Source organism: Parus major, chromosome 6 (assembly GCF_001522545.3).
Source record: "Parus major isolate Abel chromosome 6, Parus_major1.1, whole genome shotgun sequence".
Lineage (NCBI taxonomy): Eukaryota > Metazoa > Chordata > Aves > Passeriformes > Paridae > Parus > Parus major.
The window spans coordinates 15,795,696-15,813,191 of record NC_031775.1 but is presented as its reverse complement, the minus strand read 5'-3'; the positions used below and the strand labels follow the sequence as shown (position 1 = coordinate 15,813,191).

Sequence of the window (17,496 nt, the reverse complement as noted above, 5' to 3'; positions counted from 1 at the left end):
TGCAAACAGAAGAAAAAGAAAGAATCAAGATTTCCCCTCTAAACTAGAGCTGTTACTTCATTTATTTAATATTGAACTACTATGTTCTATGGCTGTATGGTGAATGAAATGAAATAATCTTCTCAGTTAATAAAAGTCCGTAAGAATCGTTGCCCCAAATCTTGAATTTTCTTGACTCTTGCACAGCACCCATCCTAGCAATAAGAAAGTAGCCAATCATCTATACATAAATTGATACCTTTTCAAATAAAAAACAACATAAACTGCACTGGATAGTGCATATAAAATTGTGCAACCTACCAGTGACTGTACAGACATATTTACATGATCTTTATAACAGTTTTCAGGCTCATAAATTGCTTATGGTAAATGAAAAAAGGATGTGAGTTTTTCTACTCAGAACAAATCCTTGACTTTTTAAGCTATGGAGGAACTTATTTTGCTAAGATAGCTGGCATGTAGGTTTTTATAACGTACAACTTTCATGAAGAGAACAGAAGATGGAAAATTCGGTGTCTTTTTGAGGTTTTTGATCACCACAGATTCCACCATTTCACCCCCACATTCCACAATTAGACTTGGAGACATAACAGGTGCCAGTTGGTAGTTTTTCATGTTTCGCAACCCCCAGGCCAGAATCTGTAAAATAAAATCCAACATAAGCAGAAGTGGGAAAGGATATAAATATGCTTAATAGAATACTCAGAAAGTAGGAAAGAAGAAATGAAATATTTTCAATAATAACATGTGTCTGGCAAAATACTTCAAGATTCTAGTTTTAGGAAAATTAACAAAAACAGTGAGCTTCACAAACACTTAGGGAAAAGCGTATTTCTCACTATGAATTTTGTTTTTTGTCTTCTGTAAGTAAATACACAAACTTTTTGTCTAGAGGATGGGAAGACTGCACTTGTATGCAGTTAGTTTAAGAGTAACCATACCTCAACAGCAGTGAGTTGAACTACTGGTCTGATTCCTTGAGGGACCATGTAAAGCTTTGGTGCCCTTTGTGATGGAAGAATTGGAAGGTTGGTACCACTCTGTTAAGACACAAGCATAAGTATTAGTTTCTCTCATCTTTCTTAGATGAAATACCTTGCAAGCACTAATACAGTTCTTCCAGTAATGTCTCACCATGACAGAATATATGTTGCATCTTATTATATTACACATAGACATACACATTATTATATACACATACAAAAAAGAAATACATACCTTGTCTCTCAAAATAAGCTCTGCAGCAAAAAGAATGTCTCCACTAGCTTTGCCATTATTTGTTACAGGATACCAGAGCAGTTTTGGTGTGATGTCATCTTCTGGGATTAACTTGACCATGGGGGAACAAACACTTCTTCCAAGGAATTCATCTTTACCCTGCAACCAAAAATAGCAAAAATAACCATTAATGTACTGTCAACTAATATAAATAAATAAAAAAGCAATCAGGGTAAAAGGATTTCACCTACCACTTGGTCACTGTCAAAAAGTTCAATAACAACATTAGGTGGATTTTGGGCAATTGACTGTGGATCCCCATAGATCTCAATTTCATTAAATATGAGAGTTTGGTCCCATGTAGGATTTAGAGTTGAATGAATGATCTCAGTTGTTTTGCTTTGATGGAGGAAAGAAACATGAGCATACGGATCTGAAATATCATACAAAGATTGAAAGCACAGAGTTACAGACAAACAAAAGCACATCAAGCCATAAGGCACACGAGCACATTTTTTATCAAATATGTTGTTTTTCTACTGTTACCAGTTCTATAAGCCATTCTATGTAAAACAAAAATGAATACATATACATAATTTACATTTAATAGAGCAATTTCCATTTGATTACTAAATCACTTCCTTCATAAAAGGCTTGATTAACAGAGTAATAAATGAAAATGATAAAATATCTTGCAAAGCAGAAAAAGAACCAGAAATCTAAAATGAAACACTGTTTATACTAATCTTGTCTTAAATCTTGTCCGTAGAAACTCTTCTTTGTTGTCTCCATTGATATACAACAGTACAGCCTCATAAATAATAGAAAGAAATAATTCAAGTTCTGACTAGTTGCCAAACAACAAATTCTCCCAGGGTATATTGCTCAGATCATGGTTAGGTTTCAAACATGCTTATTTATAGCAACCTCTTCTTGTGAAATAGCTGAATGATTGAAGTGGTCTAGGCCCAGTATTTGGCAGGCCTTTAAATCATCAAGAGCTCTGTAGAAGGTATCTGATGATGGCCATTAATGTTTCCTGTACAAATTGCAATTACTAAAGACTAAAGGCAATTTTAAAGGTTATCTTTAGGTCAGTTTCAATAGATTCTGAAAAGGTACATGATTAGCACTTTACAAAATTTGGCCAATTCTTCAAACTAATTTTAGAGGAAAATAAAATGTAGATGAGCTAATTTATGTATGACTGTATCTGAGATGCCTGTCCTGAATTATCCATACACAATTTAAAGGCATTTGTAATTGTTTCTTTGCTTTGCTTTTAAGTGCTGCATATTGAAATAAGACCAAATTGACAGGCAGCCATACAAAACCCTCCTCATTTTAGAAAATATCACTAAACTTGCAAAGCACTATATCAGCACTGTAACAGAGGCATTACACTTACTCAATTACAGGGAGAAAAAGAAGGATACAAATGGAGGGTAATGGAGAAAGAAAATTCATTTTAGCTTTGTCTTTTGCTGAACTTCCTTAAAGGAAGTGTAAAGTCCTATTCTTACTGAATATAAATTCAATTTGCGCTGTGACTTTCCAGTGAAATTTTGATTTGAGTTAGGAAAACTTGAAAACTGGGTATTATCCTGACTACAAAGATGCCAGATGGACACAACACTGCTGGAATACCTAAGAGCAGGAAATAAACACATATAAACAAATAAAAGACATGCTTATTGGTAAGGCACAGTGTAGCTTTCTGCAAGTTCATTTCTGTAATGAATTAATATAAAACACTGAACACTGTTAGGCACTTGGTGACATAACCAATGAAGAAACCATCCAGCTTTCCAGCTTTTCTTTTTTGTGCAAGCTTCCTGCTGGACAAAATTGCATGTAGGCTTTGATTAGAAAGAGAGTCCAAGGCAAAAGGAAGGACCTGGTCATGTGATATTTGGACCTCATCTGAAATCCAATTCCTTCACTGAGAATTCACTGGCAGAAGCTGGTACAGGACATATAGAGCACTTTGCTTGCAGCAGCCTCTGGGTCACTAGTAACCAAATTCAGATAATATGTAATAAACCTGAGACTTCCTTTACAGCACAGTTTCAGTAGCTGGGACCTACACACAGACCTTAAGGAGTTAGGATATTCTACATCCAAATAAATCAAGACACAAATTCATGGCAAAAGTGGGGTTTCTGCACCTTTAAAAGGATTTTTCCATACCTGAAAAACTGTCTTTGTCTAAAGCCATGAGGTTTCTTGCCTGGTAGATGTAACAGCGAAGGTGGTAAGTATATACTCCTGTATCAAATAAATAAAACCAGTTCAACTGTATTATACAGGCTTCTTTTCTGTGATGAAGATATTTTGAGTTTATACAAATGCCTTACACATTTTAACACAAGAACTGTAGTAACATTTTTTCTTTTCATGTGATGAGTGTATTAATACAAATGAGCTAGTACCTGAGAACATTTGTTCCAACACAAAGCAGAAATGCAAAAAAAAATCACTAATGGTATTTGGGCTTTTTTCACCATACAATTATCTAAAAATCCTTCTATTCAAAAATTTCTGTTTGAAACAGTGTGATAATCTAGCTCATCTAAAGAGAATCAAGAACTGGGCACTCCTTTGCTTAATTTAAGCATTCACCATAGCACTTCCAAGGTCCGGGGTGTTTCATATTTTTAGCTTTTAGCCAAGAAAGTTATTCTAATTGCAACTCTGTCACTTTGATTAAAAGTTTAAAAAAAAATAAACCACTACATGTTAGGTGGAATAACTTAAAAAAAAAGATAGATGTGAGTGGCCCAAGCCCAGGATCGTATGGGGCTAATTTACTACAGCTTTTCTTTAAAAGATGTCAGGTTTAAGCCTTTCAGCTCTTCAAAAAATCTAAGCCACTATATAGTCTCATTGGGCTGAAACCTCTGACCCCTGGCAAGAAAAAGTGCCATTTTCTTCCAGCTATGGTCATTATTAAAAAGAAGCTTCAACAATGTTTCCCAAGTTCTGAAATATTTAAGATTTAGACACCCATTCTCAGCAGGTTGAGCAAGTTCTGCAGAGCTCAAATAAAGACCATTGCTCAGTCAGAGGTCCTCAAAAAGGATGTTAAGTCCCAGGATTGGCCTCTGTTCCTGTTAACTAGCACTGGTGGCTCCCATCTCAACATCCCTGCTTTTGTGATTCACATTACAGTGATTACAAAGAATTTAAAACCCATCCAGGTTGGCAAAGTTACAGTTTTGTTCACTTTGCCAACTCAACTACATGGTACTGCTTCCTCTGGGCCAGGCACTGTCTGATCCCGCACTGAGCTGGTCAAGTGACCTGAACCAACAAAAAAGTTAAATTTAGCATTGAAATTCCTGTCCCATACAGGTTTTAAAAATATGTGTGTGACAGTGGACTGAAATACTGAAATTCCTAACTGTAATTTTTCTGGAATAACTTAAATAGGATCCAATCAAGGGTCTGACAGTAATTACTACAGAAGCTAGATGTAAACCACAAAGATTTATGATTCTGTTTGAGACCAAAATGAAACAGACATGATTTTTGAGAAAGGAATTGTTAAAGAACCTACTGTCAAAATAGCAGGAAACCATTGGTGTATTGGCACCAAACACCATTGTAGCTGACTCCTTGGTTCTGTCTGAACTCTTCCCTTCTCCATCATCGACACTATTGTCTGCTCCCTGAAATTACATATAGAGAAAAGTTATTGAGTATTTACAAACATAGAAGGAACTTGATAGAAATGGACTTTGTGGGGGAATTTATGGGTTTCAATCACTTTTCCAGCACAAGGAGAAATCTACTTCTGTGAGTGAATGTACTTTACAAGATGTTTATTCATGTCCAGAGGTCGTTTCCAGTTGCCAATTGGAGCTATGCAGAAATCGTTTGCAGTCATTTCATCTTACTTCCAGAATGTCTTATCTCTGGAGATATCTAGATACCTATCAGCTCATAGTGGAGGAAAGGTCACAGGTCTCCTGCACTGTGCTGTGCCAGAGAACTGCTCTAAGGCTTTAGCCCAGCCCAGGAATTATAGCAGTTAGGGAAACCAAAATAGGAATTATTGAACTCAGAAGAACCAAATTAACTGGAGAAAGAAAATTCTATCAGAGAATCTTTTGTAAAAAGATTTGATGCAAAAAAGAGAAACAAACCGAGAAAAAAGTGCAACGTTTTGTTAATGCTATACACTCTGAATTATTATATATTTTATAAAATCAAAGGAGCCTTCTCACATTACTTGCTGCAGTTTGTATTTTGGTAAATACTGGTTATTTGTGAACCTGTGTTAACCTCCAAACTTGAGGAATAACTGCATCCTGCTCATCTATCTGTGTCATATGAAATTCTGGTTTCTCCAACATTTTATTTTCTTTTCTTGTGGTTTTTTTTTTTACTATCTTCTCTTGTGTTTGGTTGTTTATACAAACAAATATTCATCAGGGGCAGCTTTTTCCAAGCCTGTTGTCTTTTGTGCTGATGTTAAAACATAAAAACTATAAACTGCATGCATGAAAATCTTAAGCTATCTTTTCACTTTACTTTCAGGAGGCTCATCTAGTAATCCGGCCTTTTGAGCTAAACCTCTCATAATACAAAAATAAAAATAATTGGAAAATAATGTAAAAAATAATATTTAAAAATATAAAACAAATAATATACAATGTGATCTATAATATTGCATATGTAATAAAAATATAAAAAATAAGTAATAATACAAGAATCTCTACCCCAACTTTAATGGCCCTTTCCACCTAAATGATTTAAACAATGTACACTGTATTAGATTCTCAATTATATACTAGTTTAACAATTCAGGGGCTAGAATGTCTGATATATTTGTTTATTTACTGCGAATTAACAGGTTGACCTTTGAAAGATGTTTTTGACAGTGTCCCTTACCAAAGCACCTTCAAGTTTAAAGATAGCTGCAGCACCATGTGTCTCTGAGGGAGCCATTTTTCGTCTCCATCGTCTTCGACGGAAAGTATCAGAACTGCGTTGCTCCCAGTGGAATTTCCAGCCAATCAAGGAAGCATATTCCCATCCCTCTTGATCTTCATATGATGACCTTCCCTTGAAGATATAAATTGCTGTTATCCACAGTGTAGTGAAAAAGAGCATTGTTTCCTCTGGCAGGCTCCCTTATAAACCTCTTCAAAAACCAAAGCTAGAAACATCAGTGTACAAAAAGATAAAAAAAGGGAATATAATGAAAATATAAAAGGTTGTTCTAATTTTTTTTTTGGTTGGTATTACATTTTTTTCTTCATTCAGGTAATGAGTAATCTCATGCAGATTTAAAAAACCAAAAAACAAAAACCAAAAACCTCAAACTGTTGCAATGTGCAGGTCCCTGACTGGATCTCTCTTTTCTTACCCTTCCTGCTGTCACTCCTTCAGACAGTTCCCTCCTACGTTTCCGCACCAGTCTTCGCCGTCGATGTGTGTGGTACATTTTCTCTGCAGCAACCCATGACTTGGGTTTAGTGTCTGGAGGAATAGTAATTCCATATTCCCACCCTAAAACAGAATTGATGAGTTGTTATATTTTCAGAAATACAAGCGAGATACAAAGAAGAAAAACATGGGGAATAGAGTGACTGTACCTACAGTCAGTGAAGCTTTATCACACAAGACTATTCAGCACTGCAGACCCTTGCAGCCCAATAGTCAGGGGGCCACTGATGACATTTTATAATGATGCTGTGTAGTAATATATGTGACAATAAAAATCTCAACATTAAAACAGATACAATAATATTCAAGTTCTTTTCTTTCCATTTTTGTTTTCTCAGATGTTGACATCACATTTTTACCACTGCAGGAAAATCTAACCCTTAATTTTAAGTCAGAGTTCACATGAACTCTGATAATTAAACTTTAAGAACTGATAAGCCTGTTACTGTATTTTTGGTCTATGTATAATTCAGTTGCCGAGCATCTAAGACTCAGAATTTAATTTAAATTCATCTCATTTAAAACTTACTGCAGACTCCTACCAGAAATTCTAATTAAGACACGTCAGTACTCTAGATAAATATAAGATTTTTTTCCTACTCTAATAGCTAGCTATTTTTTTTATTTAGAAGCAGTAACTATTTGAGAGTTTTTGTTTTGTTTAGAACAAAACAAAAATTTCTTATCATATATTCTTGGTGCAATTACAGAGGTTTCAGGTCTCAGTTTTCTGACTTCTCTAAAAACCCCTCAATTGCTGCTACTAAACCATTAAAATGGAAATAGAAACAGATGCAGACATTGAACACTTTCTCAGTGTCATATTCTCTGATTCCTTAAGCAGCTTTATCCGAATATTTCCTTGGTATTTTTCCATAGGGCAACCAATATCACACCCAGAATATTGCTACAGTTTTGACATGTGTCCTCCTTCATTATGAATTACAGCAGATTGTCCGAATATCAGGAGATAAACAGTAAATCTTACCATGTTCATCCACTGCTCGATTTAAGTCGGATTTCCAAGCATCATCTTCCCACACCCATCCAAAAGGACATGTGAATTCACGTGGAGGTGGGGCTTTTTCTCCATTCTTTTATATAAGGGAGATACAACAGTTTTCTGCATTAGTAGGGTAAATACACTGTGTAGCAAAACTTAGTACTCCTTCTCTCAAACCTTTACTTATCCAGTGAAAAATTTAACTCTCACCACATCTGTGAAACTCTCCTCAGCTGCTTTCCATTCCCCTCCAGGATAGCGACTCTCATTTTCATACACTTCATCAGTAAACTCAGTATGACCAGCATCAGCTTCAGTCAATAGACTGCACATCAAAATAAAATACAATAATAAATATTTAGTTCACTACAGAAAACATATAGAAACATAGTACAGGATGTGCACACATGGGGTATTCTGGATTGTCCAGCTACACAAACGAAACTTAGAAGAAAACACTGAAGAAACTCCAGTAGTAGTAAGCAATAGGAGGAACATGAGTGACTAGCAGCAATGTTTAACTACTGTTTTATTCAGGATCTGCTTTTAATGCATTCTCTTGGAAAAAAATACCACTAATTTTAGTATAGGGGACACACACAGACTGTGTATGAATTACATGCGTCTCTAAAGCACATGCATCTATGTATACACTAAAATTTGACAATGTACTTAATTTTGTTTCCATTTGCTGACATTTTGTTTCCAGTTTGACATGACATAGGTTTTCAGTTATGTTGACAAGGCAAGCAATCAGTTGGCTAATATTTTTCTAATTTGCAAGTAAAAGAAATAGGAGCACATTAAATAAGATAAAAGCCTTTTGCTATCCCTTGGTGGTTCCCTGTGGTTCAGAAGGCACCAAAGTGCATTCCACACTGCCATTTGCTGGCCAAATTGAGCCACAGATCATCTCCCAGTGTAAGCAGATGCATGGCAGAAATATGCATTTCAACAGGATCTGATGTAATATCTTCATTTCATGTAATTCATAAAAACTACTGATTTAATATAAACAAAACCTCATCCATTCATACCTATAACTGAGAAAATTTTAAAATGGATCAAATAATAGCACATATTTTTCCCACACAGTTTTTCTATAGCAACAGTTCTGTATCTTTTTCGCAGTCAGAACACAAGAATTTAAAATGGACAAAATATTTTCTTCTGGGAAGAATGAAAACAGTCTGTTTCTTATACTGATTTTTGTTTATGAAACAAATAATGTTTCCAGTCTGTTTTAAGGTGTGGCAACACAGTTGGACTGGCACAACTCCAGAGCTGAAAACCTCCGGCAGAGCAAGAGTGAACCTGTCAGAGCTGAGCAAGGACTGACACTTCATGAATTTTGTCTGCCAGGGGAGGAGCTGCCACATGGCACCACAACCTTCTGCTGAAAACAATGCCTGCCTTCAGCCAGTTTGAGAAATAACCCGTGTCAGTTGTTTAGCAATGGAACTTTTCACCATTTAATGAAATAAACACAAAAAAACATCCAGTGCTTGTGAATGCCCATGCAAATGCTGTAATGGTGTTGCTACAGCATGAACTGCAGGTTTGTACTGGATGCCAGAGTTAAGTTTCTATCCAGGAAGATCCACCAATCCAAGGGTCTTCTCTGAAACCATCACAGCAGGATCTGTGGATCTCACACAGACATGTGTAAACCTCATAGTAGCTTCTGAGGCATGACATGCTAGTATTATTATCCCTTTTAAAAAGATGAAGCACTGAGACCCAGAGAATATAAGCAATCTAGCCATCATAACATGGGGACTGCAAAAACCATAAGCTAGTTCTTAGAAATGGATGTTTTCTTTCTGTTGCCTGTTTTGTTATACTTTTGAAAAAGGTAATGTTAATTTTAGCACTATTAACTAGCTTTGACTATTGGCTGGTTTTTGCTGTCCTGGAATATTCAGCTTAAAATCCCTTTCTCATCTAAGAAAACAGAGAGGAGCTTTTACCCAACACCACAAATGCCTTTATTCCTACCTGCATAAAATTAAAAAAATCTGACCTTCTTTCAGGATCAACCATCCATTCTCCTTCCCAGTCCCAGCCCTTTGGGGGTAGAAAGTACTCTCTTTTCAGTTTGATTTTTCCTGTAACATCAGAAAACTTGTGGCGACCAACAAGTCCTGAGGTACCCCACTTTCCAAAAAGGAGAGCTTGATTTTCATACTGTGTGGGAAGAAAGCAAAAATCCCATTATTATTTAGGAATAATAAACAGCTTTTGGGAGAAAAAAGAAAATTATGTGACTATCACTGAAACTCTTTACTATAAATTTACTTCCACTGAAATTAAGTACTCCCTTTCCACATTACTCTGCAATGTCATCATCAATTTCTTTCTTTCATTTTCTTCTGTGTTGCCTGATAAACAATCTTAATGTAATGCCTCCCTACAACTACAACTACAGTAAAATTTTCTCAGAATTAAAGCTCTGTTAAATAAAATTCAGTTACATTACTCAAAGAAGTTCCTCCTCTTCCCTAAAAGCATTATTCTGTCATTCTTTTCCATCTCAAATCTCCTCCTATTTAAAATCTTCTCTTTTGTAACATGTCAGACTGAATCAAAAGCTAATCATAGTAGCTACCAGGGGTGTGAGTCTGATGTCAGCCCAGTCTATTTCCCCTCCTGGGATTATTTGTAGTTTATGGTGGTCTTGAGTTTTCTGCCCTTATTCCTGAAAACTATTGGATTGTTGAAGACCAGCAAATGAGACATTCAATAGTCTCTTAAACTGTTAAAACATTACTTAAATAATGGCTTTGGACACCCATTGCTTTAAGTGACTTAGTACAGCACTAACAAATATTTAAGCATAGGTGCAACAGTGACATCACTGTAAAAATGTATTTTCATTACCTATTTTACTGATACTGGATTATATGCACCATTAGGTGATGTGGCATATAAAACACACCTGCTACTCACCATTATCATTCAAAACCTCTATTATATGCTGTGGGACTATTTCAAGCATTTGTACTTGGAATTTGTTAACTCTTCTCATTGAAATGTTATCGTATTACAGCATTTTGTCAGCAATGGTAAATTTTCCACTGCTACAAAAGAACCATTATTAAGCAAAACCACTCATATTGAAGTATAATTTGTAGAAGTGAAGAAGCAATTAAAAAAAAAAAAAGATTATTCACATGCCAAAACATAATAGTTTAGATCTCAATCTTAATTACATTGATAAAAATCTAAAATAAACGTATTTGAAATCACTGGAGTTAACCAGATTTGTACCTGACTAACCAGTTCAGAATCTGGTCTGCTGAAGTTCATCTGGTAGGCACAATGGACTTGATTATTAATTGCCTTGAATGGGTTCTGCTTGTTTCCTTAGAATAAACACTACTCTCTCTCTCTGTCTGGCATGCAAGGAAATTCAATAGAGCTCCAACAGCATTGAGTTGAATTGCATTGAGTGAATTCCCAACACTCACATCCAAGTTTAAAGCAAGAAAGCAATGATGGACATACCATTTCTGCAAAAACACTGAATGTTCCCTCAGCAAAGCTATTAAACTTCTTTTCAACAGCACTGAGCCCCAGCCAAATGTTAATTCGCAATTCTGCAGGCATTTTGACATCTTTCGTCTTGTCCTGTGGGTACTGGCACACAAACAAAAATGTTATTATTTGTTATGTTATGCAGGTATCATAGCTTTCAGTAAATTATATATAATAACAAAGAGATATAAGTAACAATACATATTTATTTATCTCTTCCTGTACTGCTTTTTCTCAAAAGCCAGTAATAAGTGGTTCAGAAGGAAAACATTCTTTAAATGATACCTGCCTAGGGCATGTAAAAACCAAACACACTAACAGTAGTATTATCCCTGTTCCTGTATATTCTCTCCCAAGTTTCATTCAGCAATGAGGTTTTGGCAATAACTTAAAACTACAATGTAGATATTTGAGTTTCTTGTTGGGAGACTCTGGAAAATCAGAGGTGAGCAGGGATGGTTCAGTAAAAGCAAAATCAGTGGGGGTTTGAATAAACCATGAAGATACAGGCTTGTCTGCATTGAGGCATTCATGAATATAATTACTAGTAAAATGACAAACTCTGTAATTGCTATTGTTTTACTGTCAGATTGCTTTTTTCTGGTTTATTTCTATTGAACACAATGTCAGCTTGGATGAAGAAAGACATTCCCATTCAAGAGTAAGACTCAATTCAGAGAGACAGCTTTTGGGTGTAGACATGATTTATTGCTTACAGAAAACCATCCAAAATTTTGTATAGGTTTTTGGAACTTCTCTGACTTACACTTATTATTCCCTCTGAAAGTTTCAATTCATGTCCAGTCCCCAAATACCAACTCCAGTAACACTTTAAAGTTCTATCACAATTTTGAGCTCTTTTAGAAAGGTCTCACAGATCAGGGACAATACTGGTTCTTACTGGCTTATGATGAACTTAAAAATTCTCTGATATTTTGAAGAAACTATATGCAGTTGGCTTCTAATCTGTCCTGAGTTGGACACCTCATTGCTCATAGCCCTTTCGCATGTTTCACACTCATGTCAGATGGCATCTCAATTTAGGGAGTTAATTATTTCTTAAGAAGAAAAAAAAAAATAGTACCTTTAAGAAGATTGTTTGGGTCTTTCCACAATATTTACCAGATGATTCAGGGCTTGCTGTGGAGTACAGCACTTGGTGTGCAGGAACACGAGCATAGGCCAGTCTTTTCTCCCCTCGGATCATCCATATGATTACATCAGGCATACTGTTTTGTGGCTGAGGGTTATTGGTGGGGAAAGGAGAGTTAAGAGTAATTAATAGAAAAATGAACTAATCTAGAGCTTAGAAAAGAGAAACATAAATAAGAGTTTATGTCAAATGATTTATCGTTTAGAATCATGAATCACAACATACTTATGAATAATAGAGGGAATTGTTTTGCTTTGCAAGTAAGCCAATATACTGAAAGAATCATAGATGATACCACTGGGAATTTTGGAAAGCAAAATAAGTTTTATTAAAAAAACCAATCCTTACATATTTTATAAATTTTTCTAAATTAAATTTTTGTATCTCGATTCCCTTATGGTGATGATAGTGGCTGGATGCCATATGCTGGTGCTTTGGACAGACCTGCTACATATTAAAGTGCTTGTGATGCTTCCACATTAAGGGTATGTCATTGTAAGACTTTTAGCAGAAGACCTTTTTGGAGTTCTCTGTCCACCTTTGTGAGCTAGCTGCAAGTCTGGCCAATTAATTGTTCTTTCTTTTTTTCTAATCAGTAGCTCTAGAGATCAGAAGCAACAAATTAAAAATAAAACCATGTCTAAAATGTGAAAACCAGTTATGAGATAGCCAAGATGAAAACATAAAACATTGCTGAAAATTAAAAAAAAATAAATCCACAGAAAGAGATTTAACTCTGTTAGAATTGATTACTATGACTAGCAATCTGTGGAAATCCAACATACACCCTTGCAGTCCCTGAACCAGAACAAGTGACTTGCAACTTTGGAAGAAAAGAAAGGACAGAATAGTCATTTAAACAGAGTAGGTTCTATTCTACCAATTACAGTAATCAATTACCCAACACACATTCTCAGTGAGAACAGCTAACACATGAGTTCTGTTTAAGTAAATTGCAGTTACAGAGGGGAACATGTTTACCTTCACAAGATCTAAAATTACTATTCTACGGAGAGTGGATATTGCTTGATCAGCAGTGAGCTTTACACCCATTTGTGTTAGACAGGTATTGCTAAACTAGCCAGTACTGCTAAGCCAAACACCAGTGCTGTGAAGCACTAACCTCCTCACTCAGTTGCAGTAATCTATCCAACCAATCCTCAATTTCTGTCAGAGTGGCTTTCACGTCAGTAGCTTCACTTCTCATCCTCGCTGCTGCTTCTCCAATCTGTTTGAGAGACTTGAGGCGCAGTTTTTCTATCTGAGTGTCAAGGACTGTAATATTAGATTTGCCTTCTATGAGGGGAAATGGTTTACTGAAAAGAGAACATTTGTTATGGTTAGTAATCTAAGTGGATTTTATTTAGCTATACTCTAAATGCAGACATGCAAACAGTGGCAATGGATTGAGTGCCATCATTTCCTGTGATTGAAAACCGCTGAAAAAGTGCTATTGCATCTATTTCTGCAGAGATTTTCACCTCACAAGGTATTTATAGAAAGGAAGGAAAGGTTGTACTTACATAGCAAGCACCAAGGTAGAACACCTTGAGGTGTTTGCTTTAATGTAATTGCTGCCAATCAAGCCAAGGGAAATCCATTTCTCTATATATTCACAGTAAAAATTATCATCTCAAAATGTACATCTTGAAACTGCAACCAGGGCTTTCAGACCAAGATTAGGTTTCTTTCCTTCACTGGAAACTGTATATTCTCAGAAACTCAATATACAAACATGGCTTGTGGCTATGGCTGGATTTATCTAACCCTCTGGCAAGAAAACATTAAAGAACTCTTAAGAAATCTGTGACACAGAACTTCTGAGTCAGCAGAGGGCAGAGTAACTATTCAATAGAACCAAGATATCGTGGAATCCTGAGTTAGGAGGGACTCTCAAGGATCACTGAGCCCTGCCTCTGCAGAGAATAACCCCAAAAAATCACACCATGCATCAGAGGGTGCTGTCCAATTCTGTGACAAAAATGAAGGGAGGTTTGAGGAAAAGGCAACTTTTCAATGGCCAATGGCTGTATCCCTTTAGCAGAGTTCATTAATATGTCTTTAATACGATATTTTACAAAAAGTTTCAAAGATTTCCAAAGACACTGCCTAGTTTGAAAATGCCAACTCTTCTTTAACCTACATTTAATGACATGCTATGTACTTCTAAGGGCTTTGATTTTGTAAAACCTTGATACTGACTATTGTGCCTTCTACTACAGTTAATTCTACTAATCTGAATGCGAGGGCTGTCTGCCCTGGGAGCTACTTAGACATGAAGCAAATGCACCAGATCAGAACCTTCAGAAACCTTCAGAACCTTCAGAAAATCACGTCATTTTAGGTTTAAGTAGTGAACTGAAAATTTTCTCAAACTCTTAACTCATTTAAACCACAGCACAGCAAGGAAAAGTCTTCTATGAATTCAACACTGGGAACTATGTCTTTGATGCAGGTTTTTTGAGTTTGCTGAAAAAAACCCAAATAGAGTATTATATCCCATGAGCAACATGGAGTTCATTTGGTGGCTTTATCTAAATGCTATTGCTCCATAATTGTTGAGTGATATTTTATGAAATAATGGTCTGAATTAATAACAGTGGAAACATGTGTCAGGAACTGACCTGAAGTTTCCACACTGGCTAGATGGCTCCATGTGACAATAGTTTGCCCTTCACATTTTAATTTCCTAGAGTTTGTCAGTCCTTTCTCTCTGCTTTCTTTCAGATCACAGCATTCTATGAAGTTATTAGTTTATATTTTTGCGTAAGCTTTCTATCATGTAATTCTTTGCTAGTATATACTGATCTCCACTGTTTGTTTTTCCTATGCTTGCTTTTATACTGGCTCTACAACTTGATGAATTTGGTCTCTCATTTCATGTTCTTTGTTATTTCCTCTTATGGATAACAACTGTTCTGTCATTTTCCCTTTCCTTTTCCTGTGCTACTTTATCACCCACTTGTTTACTCTCCCACTCTCAATAGCCCCTTTTTTAATGTCTCTTTCTCTACAATTCATTCCTCTCTATTTAGAATTTGTTCTCTTTCAAAACTCTAAATGCTGACTCCCTTTTGCCTTCTCTGAACACCCCCACACATACAGACATATTGATGAGAGGCTTATTCAAAATTATGATCTTTATGGCCCATAATCCCTGCATACCTTTTGACTTTTTCATTTTGGGCTTACCAGTAAAGTACTTGACTTCCCTCTTCAGGAGAAGTTTCAGAAATAACATTGAAACACAGGTAAAGCAAAGGTACATGAGGAATTCTAAAGAAGGGTGGATGGAAGAAAGGCAACAGAGTGACCTAATAGCTATTTTCAGAACAGTCCTCAGATTTTTTTCAAGAGATACTGTTTTGTCTTATCACTGTCAGTAATAAAACTATCCTGAGATAATGGAGAATTACACAATACATGGATTATTTGATTTGCAATATGCATGATGTTTTACTACTTTCTGACACTTTTGGAATTTCAGTTCTTAGGTCAATTCATGGGTTAGTCAGTTTTATAGTCCTCAGAATTTGTTTTCTGACTTAGCAGAGGCAATAATGAAGATTCTGAGCAGGCCTGGAATGATAACATAAGAGATAAAAAAGTTCTTTTACCTTATATCTTCTGTAAGTTCATCAATCAGCTTCAACCACATCTCAGCTAATCGGTTTTCCGACACTTTAGCCTGCATTCCTGATTTTAAGGTGGCTAAGTTGGATTGCTGAGGAATTTAAAAGAAAAGAATTTGCACTCACAAGCTGCCATTGTGGTTTATGGTCAGTAGGAGTTTCAAGATTCTGATCTTATTTATTTGTCTGTGTAAAGGCCAAACCAAAAAAAGACTCATGTTTAAACTTAGTTTGTATTTAACAGGGCTATTCTGATGTTCTCCCCCACTGTATTTAACAAAACATGCAAATGACAGTCCCACAGACTTAACATGCTCCTAACCAACACTGAGGACTCTTCCTTCCCGTGGGAATTCCCTGTGGATTCAAGGAGTCTATTGAGCCTTGCTAAAATACAGGCCTATGATTAACAGTGCCATTTGTTACACTAAGCAACTTTTGACTAAGAAAAAAAGTAGAGGAAGTATCACAAAATCTCCATTATTTGCTCAAAATGTCACTTTTTGATTACACCTCTAAATGAAAAAGAATAAAAATTAAAAGCCTATCAGAATAAGAAAGATTTTAAATGTCTTACCAGTCTTTCAGCCATGTTTAGGATTACATTCACAGGGTCTAATCTATGACTTATGTCCTCCCAAAAAGAAGTCAGCGTTACAACTGGCTTTGTGTTTGCCCATGGCAAGTAGTAATAATAATTACCTGGTGTGAAACATTTGTATGTAAGATTTAGAATTCATGCCAGGAATACATACTGTACACTCTTGCTACATTCATATGATTTATATACTACAAATCATTAAGGACATACAAGCTACTCCAAATTCACAAAAGGATTTGTATTTTCAAGCCACTATAGCATCTGCTGAATGGTAAATACTCACTTCAAATTTTTTCAAATTGTTTCAAAATCCAACAGATTTTAAAAAATGAATTAGTTGTTAACATATTATTTCCCATAACAGAGTGATGTAGATGGCACATTAATATAACTTTCTCTTTTAAATAAAATATTCAAATAATCATTTTCTAAACTGAGTCTGATTATTTAATTTAATACACAGTAAAAAAAACAACAACTATTCTTTGCAGTTAATAAACAAACTATAGCCAAAGTCTATTTTCCTGTGATCTAGCTAATTTGTTTCTTTCAAGGCTGAGAGATGTATGGTTTAAAAACAAGTTATTATTTTATTCCAGATCGGGATATTCAAAGTGCGTTTTCCCCGCTTAATTCTAGATACCTCAAAAATAACTTGATTTCTTTTCCTTGCAGAACTTGTGCATATCTAGTACATGGTCTAAAGATTTTACTGAATTCTGTCAAAATTTTATTGATAACCTCAGCAGGCCTTGCAGCACGTGTTCCATAAATGTAACTTCATCTCAAAAGCTGTGAAGAGCCACACGCTCTTTTCTGTCGCATTTTCAGGAGGTGCTCAGTGCAGTTTGGGCCGACATTCCAAAGCTATAAACAGCACTTCCAAAAGACAACTTTA

At 35.7% G+C, this 17,496-nt stretch overlaps 1 protein-coding gene across 6 annotated transcripts in view; it reads right to left on the bottom strand.

Annotated features, from left to right (window-relative positions):
- MYOF (myoferlin) overlaps positions 1–17,496 on the bottom strand; it is a 62,480-nt gene that overhangs the window by 14,787 nt on the left and 30,197 nt on the right. For all 6 annotated transcript variants that reach the window (XR_004498103.1, XM_015633472.3, XM_015633468.3 and 3 more), the window contains 16 exons: positions 16,575–16,699; positions 15,983–16,089; positions 13,489–13,681; positions 12,297–12,452; positions 11,183–11,314; positions 9,699–9,862; positions 7,886–8,000; positions 7,661–7,766; positions 6,593–6,735; positions 6,115–6,288; positions 4,778–4,889; positions 3,409–3,486; positions 1,470–1,651; positions 1,219–1,377; positions 942–1,040; positions 478–639 (listed from right to left, as the gene is read on the bottom strand). Coding sequence is in view for 5 of the 6 variants with exons in the window: in XM_015633472.3 (XP_015488958.1) it covers positions 478–639; positions 942–1,040; positions 1,219–1,377; positions 1,470–1,651; positions 3,409–3,486; positions 4,778–4,889; positions 6,115–6,288; positions 6,593–6,735; positions 7,661–7,766; positions 7,886–8,000; positions 9,699–9,862; positions 11,183–11,314; positions 12,297–12,452; positions 13,489–13,681; positions 15,983–16,089; positions 16,575–16,699 (2,207 nt within the window). In the remaining variant the exon portion in view is untranslated. The remainder of the gene's footprint in view (positions 1–477; positions 640–941; positions 1,041–1,218; positions 1,378–1,469; positions 1,652–3,408; positions 3,487–4,777; positions 4,890–6,114; positions 6,289–6,592; positions 6,736–7,660; positions 7,767–7,885; positions 8,001–9,698; positions 9,863–11,182; positions 11,315–12,296; positions 12,453–13,488; positions 13,682–15,982; positions 16,090–16,574; positions 16,700–17,496) is intronic.